At 38.6% G+C, this 21008-nt stretch overlaps 1 protein-coding gene across 9 annotated transcripts in view; it reads left to right on the top strand.

The window, feature by feature from the left end:
* LOC140938960 (transient receptor potential cation channel subfamily M member-like 2) overlaps positions 1 to 3765 on the top strand; it is a 34543-nt gene extending 30778 nt beyond the window's left edge. For 7 of the 9 annotated variants that reach the window (XM_073388500.1, XM_073388501.1, XM_073388498.1 and 4 more), the window contains 4 exons: positions 60 to 165; positions 963 to 1106; positions 1553 to 1666; positions 2489 to 3765. In XM_073388500.1, coding sequence (XP_073244601.1) covers positions 60 to 165; positions 963 to 1106; positions 1553 to 1666; positions 2489 to 2605 — 481 coding nt within the window. In that variant the 3' untranslated portion in view covers positions 2606 to 3765. Of the gene's footprint in view, positions 1 to 59; positions 166 to 962; positions 1107 to 1552; positions 1667 to 2488 lie in introns of those variants that run through there. The other 2 variants (XM_073388499.1, XM_073388502.1) reach the window with 2 other exon arrangements.
* Positions 3766 to 21008: the final 17243 nt, after the last annotated feature.

Genomic DNA, 21008 nt, shown 5'->3' with positions numbered 1-21008 from the left:
AATTCTCAGTGTTAAGAATTATGTTCACTCCGCAATATGTATGTTTCCACTTTTCACAGATGGAAAAAAACTCCCGAAGGAACGGTGATGGAACGTTTTGGCAAGAGTGTCTTAGAATTTGTAGCCATCCAAAGACGGGACAATCTACAATGGGCCTTACCAGGAGTGAGTGTCATTTCCGTATTTTTTGGTTTTTGGTTGTCCTGATGCGGTATAATGACGCAACTGTCATTATACGGGCTACCACAAAAGAGTACAAAGGTTACGCACAATATTAGTATGTGTAATCAAATGGTGACGAGTGAAATTAGGGAATAATTTCACTTGCGTTTTGTCCAAATCCTAATAATTTCCTTCGCCTAAAAGGCGAGGGAAATTATTAGGACAAAATTATTAGGACAAAACGCAAGTGAAATTATTCCCTGATTTCACGAGTATACCATTTGATTACCTATTAATATCATGGGTGACGAATTACGTTAGCAATCTTGGATTTTTGACATGTTTATCCCGAATCGTATCGATCGAGAACTCCACTCTCTAAAATGTTTAGACCTTAAATTTGGCTTATAAAGATCAGAAGTCTTGAGACTTTTTCGGCAAAATACCTATTACAATCCTTCTTGATGTTCTCTTGTGTGTTCAGGTTTTCTAAAGCGTCTTTTGTGCCCTGACATCTTCATTCACGGCATTTTAAAACTACGTCACCATCTTGACACTGAGACGTACGGAAGGGTTGCCATGGCAATTTTGTAATTTCACATGTGAAATTACAAATTAACGCTGAAATTTCGCGCCAAAATTAAGGAGTAATTCGTCACCTATGATATTACAATGCAAATACTTTACGCTGAAAAGTGACAAAAAATGACGCAGGAGAGCTGAGTTTGTCCATTTTATCAAGGTGGCCTGGCAGTCGGGTTTAAATATATTGCGCTAATAAAGACGATTGTATTTGTTAGGGAATGGTTGAAGTGGATGATACCGTTTCTAAAACCCTTAGAAAGGAATTTTGTGAGGAAGCTTTGTGTTCTGAAGGAGCTACTCGGGAGGAAAGACAACTAATAACTGAAAACCTTGAACAACTTTTCTCCAATGGCATCGCGGTAAGTAAGAGGAGCGAAACCATGAGATAAAAAAGCTAAAGCTTCGGTCATGGTTGAGACGTAATAGTAATCGTCATCATGATGATAATGATGATGATAATAATAATAATAATAATAATAATAATAATAATAATAATAATAATAATAAATATGATAATAAATTTGTTGCAGTTAAATGATAATGATCATAGTAATAGAAATAATAAAAATTATAATAATAGTAATAATGAATGGCAGATATGACAAATTCGTTGCAGTTAGATGTAACAACACCGGCGACCCTAAGAAAGGGATAAGCATGCATTAAATCCCGTTTTTCAGTTCCTGAATTTATGTTTTATGAGGTCGCATATGAGCTTGTCAATTTGTTGTCAGGTAACATAACATAAAAAGTTTTACGTTATGAGCACTTTAACTTTAAATTGTTGAAATAATTTAATTTTTAGGTCTACAAGGGATATGTTGACGACCCTCGCAATACGGACAATGCATGGATTGAGACTGTAGCAATGAATTATCACGACGACACAGGAAATATTCTTGACAACATTCAATTAAAAGTATGTATACTTACCAAAATCACCGGGCCCTTGTTAGAGGGAATCAAGGGATTTTTCTTTCATTCGCTCGATTTTGACATACTCGCGAGAGACTCAGCTGAGCTACTCTACATGAATCGATTTCATGAATTAATACAGTTTCGAACCCGGGCGTAATGGCCATGCGCTTGGTACAGTGCTGCGGGCACAGTTTCTGACCATCGGTTTATCAATACACGGATGCTCGCACTAGGAAATCGAGTTTGACGAGACAAGACAAGATTGAGTAGTCCAGGCTGTGCTCGCAGGATGGGCTACGCTTCTGGTGGCATGGAACGTTGTAACGTGAAAACAAGAATAAAATAGCTGAAAGAAAAGCTTTCTTTGAGTCCGTGGGAATTTGCACTGTGTGTCAATTCGAAAGACAATTTTTTTGTTTTAGGTTTTCCTACCTTTATTTTGCTTCAGTTGGTAACAGACATGAGATTTCTTTTATTTTTGACAGAAATTTGAAGGTATCATGATCGTTTCCTTTGTAATTAAACTCAGTTGATGATAACATGAACTATTCAAGGCACTGAAACAACAGGCAAGATGATCCAAAAACAGTAGATTCTTGAAATTTCAGTGTATTCAAAAGTATGTTACATAAGTAATATTGAATATTGACTACTAAAATACAAAGAACTAGTTGATGAAGTAGATTTGGTACCGTAGCTAAGGGGCATTGAGAAGCTGGCGTTTCGAGCGCTAGTATTCGCCTGAGCGAAAACCACAAACCAACGACCCAAAACCACTGATTCTTGTAAACTAAAACCTTTTCTTGCATCTGTTTTTTGAAAGGCTGGTGATGACGCATGCGGTGTCCAATGGCAGGAGGTCAGTGGTCAGCTCAGTTTATATGCCAATCATATCTTCTTGCTGGAGAAAGTCGCAGAGCTGCATGCTGCATACTACTAACGGAAAAGACAGTGTGAATACCTTGTCTGTAAATAAAGGACTTGCCTAGAAACTTTGATCGAAGTTACAGATGTAAAACAAGGTCCAAAATATATCTTGTAAAGTCGAACCTCTCTAATTCGGACAACGACGGGACAGAGCGAAGTGTCCATATTAGAGAGGTGTCCGTATAAAAGAGGTCACTACGATGACGTCACTTTTATAACTCCTCTTACAGTTTTATGTGTTCAGTAGCTAAAAACCAGGCTTACACTCGTCTTTAAACTGCATTTAAGTTTATTAATTCACAGTACAAAGACACTGTCTTTCAATAGCATACAACATGGTACATATCAGCTGCGTACGTACAGTCGTAGAAAAATCAGTGTTTCAAAACGAAACTAGCTACAGCGCAATGCTGCATGTAAAAAGTTGTAACGTAAAGCACAATATTCTGAAAGCGTCTTTCGCTATTTTGCAAGTTCAGTAAACGGTAACTAGAGTACAAAATGTAATAGAAAAGATCTTTGATCTGTAGTTATTCAAGCCTTATAAAAGTCGGTTATGTTCCTCTGTACACCTTTTGCAAATTGTCGTTTGATATACAGCGACAGGCTTTTGAAGTCACCTTGCATAGCTTATCAGCCAGACGGGATTCACCTGATCTGGACTCGGGATTCACCTGATCACAGTGTCCGTAATAAAGATGTTAAGTTTATATGAATTTACTCTCTAGGGCCGAGATTTAGTGTCCGTTGTCCGTATTAGAGAGAGTCCGTATTATAGAGGGTTTTTTTAAGAAAATATATGAGAATTTTGTCGGTACATTGGAAACTGTCCATGATATAGAGGTGTCCGTATTAGAGACGTGTCCGTACCGAGAGGTTCGACTATTTTTTTTTTCTCACTCATTTCAACTGTCCGTAACAAAATTTGCCAAGTTAAGAAAATCTGGAGCTCTCCAAGCAATAACTTCGTTATCCTTGCTGGACTCATATGAGAACAAAGGACAATGAAAGGGTTCAGCGAGCTGAAATAAAGATAGCAAACTTTGTTCTGATTGGATGGTTATCCAGATTCTCACGTGTTCTTACGCGAGGTCACCCTGAGATTAGTGATTGGATGTCCCAGCAAAGCTTATAGCTCAAGATGGAAACAGTGAATTGGTTTGAAATTCTTAATTGCTGTTGTCGTTGATGTTTCATGCTCGCACCTGTGTTGATCTTTTAGTCAGCAGTGTCAACGTGACTGAGAAATAACTAACAAGTTAGGACCATCCTTTCCATTCATAGGAGCCGGCGCGATAGACGGTTAATCGGCTCCTGCGTTCAAACAAGTCTGCTTGTAATCTTATACAAAGCACTACACCACGTCACGCCTCGTCATCTTTCACTAGTTCCACTTTTTCTGAGCTCTGGTTTAGGTTTTCACATTTCTACTAGCTTTGTCTGTTTTTCTTGGCAGCTTTGGCTAATAATTGTATCTACATCTTACAAATCATCACCGTCCATTAGTTTATATATTAGTTTATTTTTAGTGCTTCAAACATTTTTTCAGTACGCACAGCAACGCAGTAATGTTTCTTTTCTTGACAGAGACCCAATCTCACTTTCTAGAGTTTGACTAATGGTCGTGGGTCGCCGGTTTGAAGTTTGCGAGTCGCGGGTTTAGTGTCGCGGTCGCGAGTCCAAAGTCGCGGTCGTGGGTCCAATGTCGAGGTCGCGGATCCAGAGTCGCGGGTGGGGAAAATGATTTGCGTGAAATTTAAGTTTGGGTTCGAGGCAACTGAATGAATGTAATGGAAAAAAATCGTTTTTACGCACGATACTCTTCGGTAGCCAATTTCAGGTTACGAATGTTAGAGTCAATATAAATTAATACTGTCCAAAGAAAAGACCTAAAAGAAAAAGGTTGCCGACTTGTGTGTTCGCCGTAAGTGTTACTTTTTTTGTTTCTGTCTGGCCCAGTTACCTTATTCTTACTAATTTTTGCGAGTACTGAATTTCGCGATTTTAAAAAATTCGCCAAATTTAATGCGCGCAAACAAAAGATTGCGCGAAATTTAATACCATTTTCGAAAACAAAACAATAAGAATTTTTAAAATGTTCTGAGTCCGGGGGTTTTTTGAACTGCACACACTTACTGAACATCTTAAGTTGCGTTTTAAGCACTGAACCGTACATTACATCTACAACATACACAGGAAACAGTTGTATTTTGTCTTGTTCATAAGGTTATGTGTGGGGCTCTTGTAAGTTTACAATTATAATAATTATCTTGCTTTGACTTGTTTGAAATATATAGTTTTATTGATTTGTGACAAGTGCCCTCTGCTCAGGATTTACGAAAATAAAAACAAAGACAGAATCGCAAAGTTAAGTACCCTTATTCTCTAATTTTGTTCGCAATCGCGAAAATTAGTACTCGCGAAATCCGGCTCCCGAATACTCGCGAAATTAAGTACGCGCGAAATTAGTAAGAATAAGGAATGTGTAAATTTAGCGTTGAATACACTTATGCATAACAGTATCTGATAGAAAAAAATACCGTAAGGTACCGTTGTTTTCTTTGGGGACTGACGTAGGACAGCACTTTTTCGGCTACTCTTTAAATCTTGTTCTTTAAATTGCTTAAACGCGCACAAATGCTCAGGGGTGCATTCACTGAAAAATGTGCGATAGACACCATAGACTACAAATTATAAACGTTACAACAACTTAAAACCTTTTTTTTTTTCAGATGGCTCACTCGGTCTCGAAAAGCTACGAGTCTGTCGGTACAAGAAACGAGAACTCTTTCATATTTAGAAATGTTTTCAGCAAATATAAAGAAAATTAAAAAAAGGCCCACCAAACTTCATTCAAGCGGTATTCAAGGCATGAGTTAAGGAAAAAAGTCAGAATAATTAAAAGAAAGGCGATAAAAGTCTGAAGGCTGTCATGGACCAGAAGAACGTTCCTCGAAACGAGGCTTTCGCTTTGCTTTCTTTTTTTAACAACTAAGAAGGAAACGACGGAAACGGGCGTTTACTAGACAGGAGGCGTTTAAAAGGGTCATGTAACAGCTCCTCGAAAGAGAAGTCACCAATGCTGCCTAAACCTGATCCTAAACAATACTAAAACAATTGAAAGAATGACATGTCCTTGTTTCCCGCGACCAATTATATAGGAGAGACCTTACGAGCAGCTCCTACACTACTCGTTTAAAAGACAGAGGTGACTGGGTGGCATACGAATCTTTCTAATTTTCTGCGGCCGAGGCAATCGCTATATTTTGAGATATATGGCTGAAAACTAGCAGGTTGCTAACAATCTTCTTTAAAAATGAACTGTTTTCGTGTTTACTGAAAGTTGATCACGTGATCAACCACAGGCTAGATCAGCTAATGCCAGCAAACGCATTCAATTCATTCAGTTTCTTTCTTGATTAACAAGGCTTTGATTGCGTATTTCATCTTGTTCATTGTAACGGCTTGGAAACTAAAATTTCGAGGACGTTTTTGGACTTTTTACATTTAGGGCATGAATTTTTCGTCATTTCAGGCCATGGAACCTAAAAATGAGCCTAGCTAGCTGTAAAAAGGGGCAATACGGAGGCAATACGTCCTAGCCGGCATGATCACATGCTGTTTACGGAAAATTCCCTCATCCATGTCAGGAAATTCTGTATTTTAAAGCCTCCCCTAGGGCATGACTCAGCAATGGAGGACATTTCTGCTACGTTTTCAATGTTGGTTAGCATGCAAGGATTTTTCCCATGCCTATCGTCAATGATTTGCTCACTGGTAATAGAGGGGGTGGCCCCAGAGTGGTTTTGCATTGAAATTGGCATGCAACAGAATTTCGCATGCCCTGTAAGCATAATTTGAGGTTCTGTGACCTTCTCACCCAGTCCGCGAGAAGCCTAGGTTCTAGTAATAAGTAATTCATACCCAGCAAAATCCCCGGCATGCCGGGCATGCCAAATTTTCTGACATGCCCGGCATGCTAAATTCTCTGGAATGCCGGGCGTGCCATAATCTGGGTCATGCCGGGCATGCTAAATCGGTCTCTGGCATGTTTCAACGCACAGGTTATAATTCCTTGAATCTACAGATATTTTAACCCATTCGCTCCTAGAGATTTTGCCGAAAAACGCGTTTTGAAGCTAGTCGAGTGGTTTTCTAGTCACTGTCGTGCTATAAAGAGCTAAAACTTACCACAAACTGGTTTACAGGTCGAACACTTCGCGGTCTTCCGATCCAGATGCAAAATATCAGCTTGCGAAGTTCGGGCATGCGCAGAAAGCAAAATTTCGACATAGTTTTTGGGTTTAAAAGTGACACAGCAGTCTTGACTTTTACTTTTCGCTTTCTCTCCTCCCTTCTTTTTTTGCTTTTCTTGCCTCATTTTTTTTTTCTCTTGCTGGGCATTTAGTAGGCTTGATTTTGGTGGGAAGAGTTTTTAGGAAAGCTTTTAGGATCTTAGGATTAGGCGAAAGGAAAGGTAGGTGGGTAATGGGACAAGATTTTCATGGAGATTTTCAGGTCAATGTCACGTGGTTTTTTGCTTGTTTCTCCGGTGTCCTTGACTGAATTGTGCTCATTCTGGTATGGTTTGAAAGATCTCTTCACTCTGCACAAGTTAGTGAAGAAAGTTGTCCTTGACCGTTAAAACTGATGACGTCACAATGGGTAGAAAGGACCTGGATCCGCACGGGCGGTTACGGGCGGTTCAGGGGCGAATGGGTTAAGCCTGGCTAAAAAAAAAAAATAAACAGATCACAGTGCTTATCTTTTGATGTACGGTTACACGATGACGTCATTGCTATTCCTTTCATTTTCATAGATTTGGTTGTCCCAGCGAAGTTTAAATAACAAAAGCTCTAATTTCCACAAGAAAGTAAAACCCTGAGGGATTCTGCCGAAGTAATAAAACAGCGTCATCGTGGAGATGACCTGTTGGGGGATTGTAAAAACTCCTCACCCCTTTTAATGAGTCTTTAATAGGATTCCCATTTCACATTGCGAATAAAATGGAATTGACTGAAATCAGTAAAAAGAGAGACAGAAACTATTTTCATTGTATAATAAAATGCATCTATTTTCCATGAAAGCTTTTAAAAATACAAGGTTATAGAATATCTTTTAAAGTTCATTACAAACTGAGCTAAGCCCCAAAATCACTGTTCATTATTCAGTAAATTATGATGTTTGACAATGCAATGTGCTTGAATATAACGTTGTAATTACAAATCTCTCGAACGCAATTTTCCCTACGTAAGAAAAGCTCTTTTTATCTTGTTTCACATTTTGATAAGGAGTCTGAGTTCCTCTTTCTTGTTTTGTAGGCTTGCCAGGGATTAATGTTTTTTTGTCATTACCAGTGTCTGTGTTCTTCGTTTTTAACTCAAAGTAAGTCAGTAATAACTGACGGTATCAAAGGATTGCTCTCTAGAAAAGTAATTATCTCCTCGTCATGTCTGGAAGTTACCTGTAACAAAAAAGAAATGGAATCTTAACACATGCAAGCGCAATATGAAAAAAAGAAATAGAACATGTAGAGCTCAGCTTCCCTTAACATATTTTCATACTGGCTTGTTGAGTCTGTTAAAGGTCGCAACTAATTGTCTGAGGCTAATTTCACAAGAGTGTGCAATTGAGATAAATACATGGTAAATAAAGTGAAAGAAACGTGGTTTTACATTAGCCAGTTTACATTGCGCTGTTCGATGATGTTTACACGCTTTTCTACTGCGAAATAAACCTTTGCATTTGGATTTGCAAGTCAAGATTATACCGAGTTTGACTGACACTTAATTGAACAACAGTTTCATTTTTAAGCAGGCAATTGGGGTGTAAACCCATATAAAGCCGGAATTTGTAAAGGAAACTCAGCGAAAACTTTTTCGCATCTTTTTGTGGCGATATTCTTTCACGGCCCGTAAACTGATTAGGGGTTGCGAAGAAAAAATAAATTAGGACCAAAGGTTAAAGCCTGTCCGGTTACATCATTTCGTATGTTACCTAGAGTCCTAATAAATAGGTCATAAAATAGGATTTAACGAGAGAGATTTTGTTTCTCAATCGGTGTATAAAAAAGTGAGGCTTTCAAATGAGAAGTTTATAGAGTATCAAAATTATTAAATTAAAAGCTAGTGACATTAAATTGATCAGATAAAATTCTCAGAAAACATGCCCAATAATAGCCTCATTATTTGCTTTTGTTTTTGCGTAAAGGTAAATTTTTCGGCCCACAAAGCAAAGTTGAAAAAGCGACTAAATCTTAGTTTTTTACATTGAACATGTTTATTAGCTTAGTTTTCGTCCGTTTTAAAAGCTTTATAACCCAATCATAATTTTCGGGTTAAAATATTACAAAATCATTTCAAAAACCATGTTCATTTAAAGTAGAGCCGGCAAACCTGAACATTTTGTAATTCAAAAGTCGGACCCAGCCAGGTTGTTTAAGCTTAGAATTATTTGCATTTTAGCGTCCTATAAATTTACCAGAATCGCCTCTCAGAGGCTTACTGTAGCAAAGCATTTTGTAGTACACTCGTAGACAAGCAATGTAAGCCTTAAGTCTTTGCTTGGATGAGATGTGCAAAAGAAAAATTAGTTTTGTGGACCTAAATGCACATTCACAGACTGCTTATATTGAGTTGTTTACAACTTTGCATTGACAAGCGCAGCATGTTCATTTTTTTAAAGCGAAATCCAAATCTGATTTTGGCATTTGATTTACGGATATTTTATTTTGTTTCCAAAAGTGATTGTAATATCCGTTTGATTGTCTTTCAAACAACAGTCAAACTATGCAGCAAAAATAAGTAACTTTACCAGTACAGTGGAAAAATATGACCGTAGGTGCCAAAAATAATTATACTCGAGCTATAAAATTAGAACTGACTTTTTTTAGCTTTGGTTTCTTATTTTTGAAGTTTTCCCTAGTCTTCTTAGCAGCTGAAGAAGATTACAAGACATACAAACAGAAACAATCCGAAGTAAACAAGTTGACAACCACTTATGCCGGAGTTCTTAAGCATGCTCAACAGCAAGATAAACTGAATGCCAAAAGGATAATTCACGGGATTTGTTCGATATTCAGGCTTTTTCTTTACCAAATTAATACTAAATTTGTACTTACAGTCTCTCGCAGAATCCATTTCTTGTCCAGCATTCACCAACATCTCAACCATGCACCGCAGAAAAAAAAGACAAACAAGTGCGAAGAGACATGACGACAACGTGACGCCACAACTGCCACGCTACAACAAACTAGATTCCTCGTCATCCGCGAAAACACTTCTGCGGAAATTCGGCCGATTTCGTGCGTGCTCGGGGTATCTTCGGATGACGCAGATGACGTTGCTCAAAGGACTATCGTCAGCAAGGAGTAAAACAGTTTGCGAGATTCGCATAGCCGACAAGGAGCGCACTGAAAAACTAAGCAAAATCTCTCTGAGAAGGCAGTCCAAATTCACCAAATCAGAACGTCTTTGCAGTATTAACGTCGTACTCTCGTACTGACTTGAACGACCTGGTAAGCTTCATTTTCACCAGTCTTTTAATGCTGTTGACCGGGAAACATTCCGACACGATAAAACTTAAGCATGGATAAGTTTATACTGAGAAGATTTGTTATCTTATTGTTTAAGACGCTTTTCCGCGATCAAATTTAAATGTGGACCCAGAAATGTCAGTATCGGTTTAAAATAAAAGGATTAATCTTTGATTGCAAGTTAAATATTCTATTTTATGTATGAATAATGTTATTGTGTTGTGCTTTTTATTTATAAATCCAGGCTTCTGTCTTCAGTTTTGCCAGTCGATCCCGTGACACACATTGTGACAAACATGACTTTTTTTGTTATAATCTGCATTTATTGCCAGGCATGAAACCTGTAACTTCAAGCTCCCTAAGATATATTTGGCGATTATATGTGATTCTCAGGATATGATGCTGAAGCGAACATCAAAATCAGTCTCGCTGGACATGCCAATTTCTTGCCTGGCATGCCGGGCATGCCAAACCAACTGGCTTCACCATCGGCATGCCCGGCATGCCAAACCAGAGGAGCTAAAACTGGGAATGAATTATTAACCCAGCGAGAGATCTGGGACCTAAGTTTAGCTGGGTCAATTTTGGGCTGCGAGGGCATGAACCCATTTTTTCCATGCCTATGAGATGTTATTTCTAAGTACCAATGTTCCCTTGAATTTTGTCATGCCTAAATATATAAAATTTTCCCTCTCTCATTAATCCTCAGACTGGATGCGATTTTTACGCTCGGTAGGCATGTTCAACTGAAAATCATGCCCATACCCTTATTCAAAACAAAATGCTATCAAATTTTAGTTTCCAAGCCGTTTTGTCAAGTTCAAAGTTAACAGGGGCGGATCCAGGATGTTTTCAAAGCGGGGGTTGTAATTTTGAGAATTCAAGGCAAACGTACCCAAGGCCAAGGGAATGGGGGAGGGTGGGGAGGGTAAGGGTTATGTTTGAATCTGTAGATTTTCTTCATTTAGATTTCAGTGGAATTTGACACATTATAAGTAATGGTAATAGCGGAGCTCCACCCGCGCGCTCGTGGGCGGAGCACCATAGCTAAGGAAATGTGGTAATCTACCCATTCGAGAAAATTTGGTAATCATGTGACCGTACGCCCGACCGTCCGTCCGCACCACAGGGAAACCAATATTTACTCTCACACTTTCTAGGTCAAAATCGATCTTAAGGAGTCAAGAAGAGGAATAACTAGTCTTCTTGTAATGATCGATTGGACTGGAACTTCTATTATAACTTGTAATATTATTTTTGGTATGAAAAAAGGATAGATATGGGTAACCAGAAAAGATTGAAAACTTCCCAAAGGGGTGGGGGAGGGAGGGTTGCAACGCCCTCAACCCTCCACCTGGATCCGCCTAACTTAGCTAGGATAGTTTAAAGGGGTTCTGTCATCGATGTTGGGATATGAATCGATATATTCCTCTATTCTTAAATTCTCTTGATATCTTTGCCGTAAGCATATTTAGCTTTTAAGCTTGTAACAGTTATGAGAACATACGCCTCTCTCTTTAAAACGCATCCTCTCTAGTCAACGCCCCAGCGTAGACCCCTCAAATTATATAGACGCTAGGTAATTTGACTGGCTTTTAGCTTGGTCACGATCCAGGACCAATTTAATTAGATCTGGTAGCAGATTGGTTAAAGTTTTAACAGGTGAATTCATTTTGTATACCGACAACTGAAACGTCGTGTACTTTCAAGTTTTAAACTCTTTATGTCTTGTTCGGAGCTGGTTTGATGGTTTCTTTACTTATATGTGGTTGACAGAAGGAGGAGGAAATCGAAATCGTAAGCTTAGATGACAGCGTTTTGGAAAGTTCATACAGGCTTTTACTGACCTAATTTATTGTCTTTCACGACTTGTTTCTCAGGTCGTGTTGATTATTTACTGTTTTCAGTGTCTGGTTTACTTTTTTCATGATGCCGGGCGCAATTATTTCCTGTCACTTAGTTATGATGCATATTTTCAAGATTTGACTGAGACGCACAATAAACGGGTTCCTGTCACACTAGGTTGTAAACAGTTATTTTGGTTGCCATTTAAGTGAAACGAACAAGTTCTAATGAATACTTACTGTCCGCCTGAGTTGTAAAAAAAGCATTAAGCGACAGCCTTCCTTCAAGGAACGTTCATCTATTACAGCCTTCAGACACTTGTCGCCTTTCGTTTGATTATTCCGACTTTTTTTCCATAATCCATGCCTTGAATGCTGCTTGAATGAAGTTTGATGCACCTGTTTACAATTTCTTTATTTTCGCCGAAAAAAATTCCTTATAACTTGTGGGAGAGTTCTCGTATCTTCTACTGAGGTCTTAAGTTGTTATGACGTTTATAATTTTTTTAGTCTATCAAGTCTATCGCACACTTGTCAGTGAATGCACTCTCGAGTATTTGTGTGGGTTTAAGCAATTTAAACTGCAAGACTCAAACAGTACGGCGGAAAAGGTGTTGTCCTAGGTTAGTCCCCAAAGAAAACAACGGTACCTTACGGTATTTTTTTATCAGATACTGTTATGCATAAGTGTATCCAGTGTTGAATTTACACATAACTGGGCCGGACCTGTTAGAAACAAAAAATAGTAAACTTATGACGAACGCAAAAGTAGGCCTGTTTTTTCATTTAGATCTTTTCTTTAGCCAGTATTATATTGAGTCTACCATTCGTAACCGGTAAATTAGCCACCGAAGAGTATCGTGCATAAAAACGATTTTTCCCTTATATTATCAGTCATTTTCGCTCAGTTACCTCGAACTCAAACTTAAATTTCACGCAAATCACTTTCTCCACCCGCGACCGTTAGTCAAAATCTCTGTTCATGGTGTAAGACAAAAAAAAAATAAGGAAAGCTCCTCTGTTGGCCTGAAAGCTAGAACAAATTATTCAGTCCCCTGCGCTTTAGTTTAGAACTTTTTTTTTTTTTTAAATAAAAGGAGGAAACTGGGCGATAATATGTATTTTTCATCAGAGTATTTTCTTTCCTACTAAAACAAATAAAAATATTTATAGTTTTCTAAAATTTGTATGCCATCACTTACAACTTGAGACCAAAATATGAGCAAAGGCTTTCTTCAATGCTTGAATCTTGAATAAATAATCTATTCCTTTTTGGAATGGAATTAAAAGGTGGAAAAAAGAAACGAATTGAATCCTCCGTTATAGAATTTTTTGCCATCTGAACAAAAGATCACTTTGTCATTCCTTCCTTCCGCCTTATGACGCAGAGAAGTAAAAACAGTTTGCATAAATTTATTATCACATCTGTTGCATTTTTCGGCAAATGTATTTTTCATGACCTCAGTGTGCCTTGATTTTTTGCGTCCACCTCAAAGCTCTTTTTAACGAAACAACCCGCAAGACTGTTCTGGTCCTTACACAAGACCACGATTTTTACTGATGGCAATTGTCTGCCAGTAGTATCGTATAAACCATAGGAGTTACACTGAAAACGATTTACTAAGTTAATAGGACAAACAAGTATCGAGGGAGACAGAATACCAAGGCAAGTATTTTTAACGGTCCATTATGTTTAGGTTATAGCAAAATGAAATGCATTTAATTTCATTTTAGTCATGGTGATGTCAAAAGACTTAAATTAATAGGCTTTTGCGGTAAATACTTTTAGTTTATTTTGCCGACACAAGTGAAAATTTAGAAAAGCTAAAAGTCTGTTATTCCGCTGACAGACTGGTCATTTGTCGGTGCCCGGCCCAAGATAACGAGGTAATAATTATTTTATAATTCGCTCATTTAATCACGTCAAGTATGTTATATTTAAAAGTTATTGAATGAGGCTGAGCATGATATGAGCAAAAATGGGAGAACGAGGAGAGTATTATCCGAACAGCCTCCGAGATCCGCATAATTCTTCATATCATACAAAAGCCGAATTTACAACGTATTATTGTTATATTATTCATTCCAAATATTTCAAAGTTCTTAACACCCTTTATTCGGCGTAGACTTATTTCAAACATTGGCCTCTGGCCAGTTTCATATGTAAACAGTTGTTTTTTTCCTTGCAGATACTCCTCAAAAAGTAGATATCTTTTTTTCCAGAAATTATATTGGGGTTTTCGTGCTTTTGTTTTGATCAGCTTTTATAATGGTCAGTAATTAGGCCATTTCGTCTTGGGACAGCCGTCAACCTTTCCACCATGTTATTGAGTTTACTCAAGCCGAAACAGCTGGGCTGCCGCGCCGCTACCTGCCCTAGTATGAAGAATTTTTGCAAATAAAGTTTTATATCCAGCGAAGCAGCTTCTGGGATCTGTATAATCTTCCCATCGTATGAAAGCCGAATTCTATAATTGTTTTATTATTCATAAAAAAATATTCAGTCTAAGTTATTAACAAGGTAGCTCCTCGCAGACTTTCCTCAAAACTTTTGCCTATTTTTCGGCACGTTTTTTGATATAAGCATTTTTTTTTCATGCAGATACTCCACAAAAAGTAGATATCCATCCATCGCCCAGCCGCCAGGGTGCCCTAGAGAGCTTGCTAGAAGGCTAGAGAAACTAGCAGACATTTCGCGACGCCCTGCACTAATTTCCCCTCGGCGAAATGACGTTTAAGAAACGACGGCAGAAATTTCATACTGATGCCGCGTCACTACCCAGATCTCAGTAGTGCTTCAAGTTGGTTGAAGAAAATTTCCCACACGGCACGACCAATCAGAAACACTACCCAGATCTGGGTAGTAACACGTCATCAGTATAAAAATTTCTGCGCTCTTTTCTCAGGCGTCATTTCGCGGGGAACCAGTGATGGTGCCGCTGTTTTCTCAAGCTAACTAACCGCGCCTGGAAATGAGGTTTATCGATAGTGTACGTGAAGCCCAACAGAATTTGAGCTAATCAGAAATGAAGAAATATTTTGAATGAATCATATTATACGAACTTCTTTCAAATATGGTAAGCGGTGGCTGGTTGTGAAGAAATGGGCGGAGGAATTGAGCCAATCAGAATCGGAGAAATATTTTGAACGAATAATGAATTAGATGAAAATTTTGCATTACTTTTTTCTTCGATCTTTAGCAAAAAACAAAGTAAGATTTCCGCAGGGTAGCGAATGAAGATCAAAAGCAAAACTTTGTAAAAAAAAGAACATAAAAATTTTATGATTGCTTGTTTTTATTGTCCTGTCCTTTAGAAGTAGCGATGCCATCCTGTGCTGAACATTAAGATGTTTTCTGAGGAAAGCTTGTTGCTGTTACAGATGTGCTCACTTACCTTCAATATTGTTATCATACTATTAAACATCTGTTATCTTTTGTTTTCTTGTGCATCAAATGAAGTTTACCCAGCAGATGACGACAGCGATTTTGACTTTTGAAAGACACTGATGAGGGCAATCATAACATTAGAAATACTGGAAAGGATTGTGAAGATAACAGCCGCTAAGTTTGAAAGTTGTATCACATCGAAATTTTTGGCATAAAATGCTGTTGTTGGTTCAGCTGTGATTTCGGCCAGGTTGTTCTGGAACTGACAAGGATTCAGCTGCTCCAAGTATAGATACTATATCTTTGCTGGCTCATAAAGTCTCGAGATAATATGACAGGGTAGATTTAGAGGTGAAGTGCAAACATTCAACATATTCTGCTAGCATTGTTTCAGTGAGATTAGGAATGTTTGTATCGCCTGAATTTTAAGAGAACTCAAATAACCTGATTGGGAAGAAAATTGTGAGACTTAAGAGGCTTCTGACAAGGTAAGTTTGATCATCAAATTATTTTCAGGATACAAGGACAAAAGGCTAAGGGTGGATTAAATATTAAAAATTATTGATGGAAAGGTATTGAAGAGAAAGCTTTTTGCGTTAGTTATTGAAACAAGAAAAACGTTTCAGTAAGGTTTGATATTGAGAGACATGTTTGTTTGATACCTAGCTGTGATTTTGTCATTCACAAGAAATTTCTCAAGTTCCATAGCCAATAAGGACCCGTAAATGGCATAAAAACAAAATGAACTACAGCTAGTTGTGACGCCGCCCCTAAAGGCGCGGTTGCACGGATGCGTGGAAACTCAATTAAGGATGTTGTGACTAGAATGGATTAAAATCAAGTTGGACACCTTATGTTTATTACACAACGCTACACTCAATACCACGCTATACTACATTTATGCGAATTTATTGGGCACGTTTTTGAGAAAAGTGGGGAAATCAGAGTAAGAGACAGTTTTGCAAGGAGAAGAGTTGAATACAGGGTTTAACACCGAAGTACTGCGATAAGGGTTAAGCACTGTTTTAAAAACGGTCAGCTTTCAATAATGCAATGATCAATGCCATGTAAAGTACGTTAAAGTTTTCCAGTGTCGGCAATTAGCCCTTGATGGTGTAGTGGATACGGATGTGGATTATGCATCAAATGATGGAGGTTCAAGTCCTACATACTTCCTACTGTCTTACCTACCCTTTTTATTTGTTTTCTTTCTTCTCTTATTTACTTCGCATACCAAGGGGGGTGGTATTTATTTCACACGAAAATAGGCACAGTTACAACAATGCTTGCCAAGTCTCTTCTTTATTACAGACACCTGCAGACCTATACATATTTAGAAAGCAAGGAAAATATGCTTTCATATGAGTTAGAGAAATTATGGGATATGATACTTTTGTGACGTCACGAGCCACCTAATTAGCATAATTATGCAAATTTTATGCAAACATTCAGGAAACTTTCAAATAACTTGCTCTGAGCTTAAAAAAGTTACAATTTTGAGCTTTTCTTTTCAAAATAAAAATCTACTTACAATTTAGGTTTAAATGGATAACAAACAATTGAAGTATAATGTATATTTTCTGTGAAGAATAAGTTTCTTTTATCAGGAAGAGGGAATCAAAAAAATTTTTTCAGGGTTTGAATATTACAACTTATTGGGTACCTTTACAGCATAGAAATATATTTTTTTACACAGGAAGAGTTAGTTTCTCAATACTCTCTTCCTTCCTCTTTGAAAGGGCCTCCCTATCCCTTCTTTTAGCCGTCGTGGGCCATCACGTGCATCATCATCAAAATAATAGTTTTGCATTGTGTGGTATCTTAGAAAACAAGGCTCAACACACATTCTGACACCACAAATGGCACAGCTGTAAATGGTTTTTACATTCTGTACATGCACTTTACATGTGGACCTGGTGTCATTGCTGATGAGATGATGGAAATGGTCACGGTTGAACCTTATGTCTGGAATAATAACAGGGGCCTGAACCAAACCTGTGTTCTTCCTGAAGCTCTTCCCTTCAACTAACTGACTTATTACCTTCTTCCTAAACTCTAAACTGGTTGTACTGGCATGGTTTTGGGATTTTGTTTGAAGAATGTGTGCATTTGACACACAAACCTCTACCATATAAAAAAAACTTTGTAATACCAGACAACTCCTTTCATCAGTCTGGCATAAGCAACTGTCCTCTGATCAGAAACATCCACACCACCCATATAAGTGTTATGGAGGTCTATAACACCTGGTCGAGCAAAGTCTTTCTTTTGCCAATGGCCACTTTCTTTCACTGAGCGCTGCACTCAACTTGAATCTGTTGCACTGGTGGGAATTGTAGCTAAAACACTAACTGGCTTCCTGTCACGCCATGTCACGCACGTTAGATTTCCCTTCTCCCTGTACAAAGACTCCCCTCTCTTAAGCTTTTTGACTGCCTTTTCTTTCAGACCACAAATCTCTTTAGGCAAGCCTACCCTATTGGAGCGAACTGAACCACATGAAAGTGTGTTTCTTTCTTCCAACTCTTCAAACGATCCGCCCGAGGTGTAGTAGTTGTCCATAAAGGCATAGTAACCTTTATCAAAGTAAGGTTGAAAGACAGACATAACAACCTTCCTGCCTAAATCTCTCTGCACTTCATTGCGCTCCTTCCCAGTGTAAATCTTACTGTTCAAGACATAACCACTACTAGATTCTGCGAGGGTAAAAGCCTTTATCCCAAATCTGCCTGGTTTTATTGGGATGAATTGCCTAAAATGTAATTTGCCTTTAAACTTTATCAATGTCTCATCTATGGCAAGTTGTCGCTCAGGTATGTACACTTTCTGAAACCTCGCAACTACCAAATCTAAAAAGGGTTGAATTTTGTACAGCTTATTGTACCCCTCTGAGTCAGGTGCAGGGGCAAGGGTGTTATCGACAAAGTGCAGGTACCATAAAATTTGTAGAAACCGGGTCCTAGACACGACAGATGGGAAGAAAGGCGAGCTTAGGACAGCCTCAGTACTTCAATAAGAACTGATACTTGGTTTAGTGACTAGGCCCATATCTAAATAAAGACTTAACCAAGCTTTCATTTCATCCACAGTGACTGGGTACCATACAGAGCTTTCCCTCGGGCCTCTTTTCTGTTCTGCATACAAATTGGTCCGACTAACTAGTAACTGCCATACCTCTGGTGTAAAGAAAAGTGAGAAGAAATCCAAACACGATTTAAGATCTCTGGTGTTTACATTTATCCCAGGGTTTTCTTTAAAGTCAATATCTCTTCTTCGTTTAATTTCTCTGGACCACTCTCTTTCCACGACCTCCATTACCTCCTGAGGGGGGCGTAAGGGTTTGCGGTGATGCGGTTTTGCGTTATTTTTGGTGCGGTTTTGCGGTAATTTTTATTTTAACTCGCGGTATTGCGGTTTCAAAACACTAAGCGGTTTGCGGTTATTACAACCTTGAAGTCGCGGTTTTCGGTGAAAAAAAAAGTGTCTGCGGTGATAACACTCTTTAGAACGGTCGGCATCCGGTTGTTTTGCAAGCGCGAGCCAAGTGTTTTGTTTTACAACGCATCAGGGTTCATTATATCAGCTTACAATTTAACTCTGTGGTTTGCAATTACGGCCTTTTCCAGTTAATACTTAATGTGATTAACCGTTTTGGCCAGTGATGCGTAAAAAAATTAGTTGCCGGATGTTAGCTCGTACAGCCATACAGCGTCGTGTTCTCGTTGCTTTGATTCAATGCGCGACAATGGCAACTGAGGTCGTCGAGGTCGCAACTGAAAGCGAAGAGGACGTAATAATTAATTGCGTGGCAATCTTCTATGAAGAAGGAAAGGAAGGGGAGAATTTCAGAAGAGCTGTACGTTTTAGCAATCGTATTTTCCACTGAACGTGAACTCTTTACGAGACAAGAAGGTCACATTTCCAGAAGAAACATTTATTCCGCGTTCCACAACTAGCACAGGGTCGTCCAAAGTGATCAGTCACCCAATGTAAGACGTACAGGATCAGTGACAGAGTTTTTCGTTCAAGTACATGACCAGCATACTTGGCATATGGTTAGTAGTAAATAGAGTATAATAGTGTAGTACAATATATCGTTAGCGTTATGATGGTATGTTTAATACTAACGCACAATGTTATTGCGTTCGAGGTACGAGAACGCAACCCCTAATTTGTGTTGGGTGTTGTGTGCATTATTGGGTGTCCTGTGCAATTAATAAGAGAGGTTTTTTTGAGATTGCATTTTCGTCGTCGGTCGTCGACACACATTTGCCTCGCTTTGAGGCTCTTGCTTAAGTTTTGCCTCACTTTGACGCGCTAACCCATGTGGTGATTCTTGTGTCCTCGGCGTTCATCTTTCAAAGGTTTGCTGAGGTCTGATTAGACTTTCCAAAAGTCCTTCGTCGGATTTCATATCGTCGCTCGCGGTAGGCCGTCTCGCGGCCAAACAAGGCTCGCTCCGCTCGCCAAGAGGTCGACTTGTAGCAAGTCTAAGGTCTGATATTCTGTCTTCGTAAGGCGTTCATCTTTTAAAAAGTTTGCTGAATCTTCGTAAAGCGTACATCAATATGTGTTTGCTGAATCGTCTAAAGCATTCATCTTTCAGGAGTTTGCTGTTAAATTTTGATTTGGAATAAGCCTTCATATTTTTGAGCATGGTTCGTCACTGTCTTTGGAAAATGTCTGCGACTCCTGGTGCATGCATCAAACCGTGTTAAGTTCGGCGGCCGTTATGCCACAAAGTAAATTTACCGAGTTGTGTAGCTTGGCGGTCGTTGTGTCAAAAAGTAAATCTACCGAGTTGTGTAGCTCGGCAGCCCTTGTGCCACAAAGTAAATCTACCGAGATGTGAAGCTCGGCGGCCCCATTTGATCATGCCTTGTGATATTTTCGGCACCGGACAAACGAACACTTTAACTCTATGTTATTTATTAGGAAAAAACTTATAAACCAGCCCACAGTAGCGCCACTCTCGAGTCACTTAAATCAACACGCCGGACCAAATTACTGGAAAAGTTATTGACGTGAGCCGCACACACGTACCATTGAAGGCTTTGACAGGGTTAGTGCGAAGTTTGAATTCAGATGCGAAAGCTTTTAAAACAGTAAATTCAATGTAATTCATTTTGTCAACAAGTTGATAATTGGATGCTCTTAAAAATGACAGAGAAAATTATCTGAAGAAATGTTTTTGAAGAAAGAAAAAGAATCCCGGGTTAAGCACTAATCGGCCTTTGAGTAACTGCGCCCTGTAACTCGCGCCAGTAAAACAAAATGTTCCATTTACGACGCACTTTGGCCAATGCCTCCTCCGATTTAAAGCACTTGACACCGAACCATACGATATCTTTTGAAAACGTTCTTATGATACACAGTTTAAATAGAGGTTTTGCTGTACGCAACCCTAATACGTTCAAAATATGCCATAATCATATTTATCGATATCGCAACCACCCTTTCGCCTCAACTGCTACCTGTATGCCTAACAAACATAGGATAGGATAGGATAAGTGCTTTATTATCAACAGAGCGCCTACAGACACATGTGTTTACAACGATAACAAAGATTTTAGTGCAATAATTACAGAGGTGTACATTCGTGAAATTTATAAAACTATTAAACAAGGTTATATTTAACGCGTCTATCTCT

The sequence above is a fragment of the Porites lutea genome, chromosome 5 (genome assembly GCF_958299795.1).
Source record: "Porites lutea chromosome 5, jaPorLute2.1, whole genome shotgun sequence".
Classification (NCBI taxonomy): domain Eukaryota; kingdom Metazoa; phylum Cnidaria; class Anthozoa; order Scleractinia; family Poritidae; genus Porites; species Porites lutea.
Note: the sequence above shows the minus strand (reverse complement) of the source record. Positions and strands in the feature narration are given on the sequence as shown.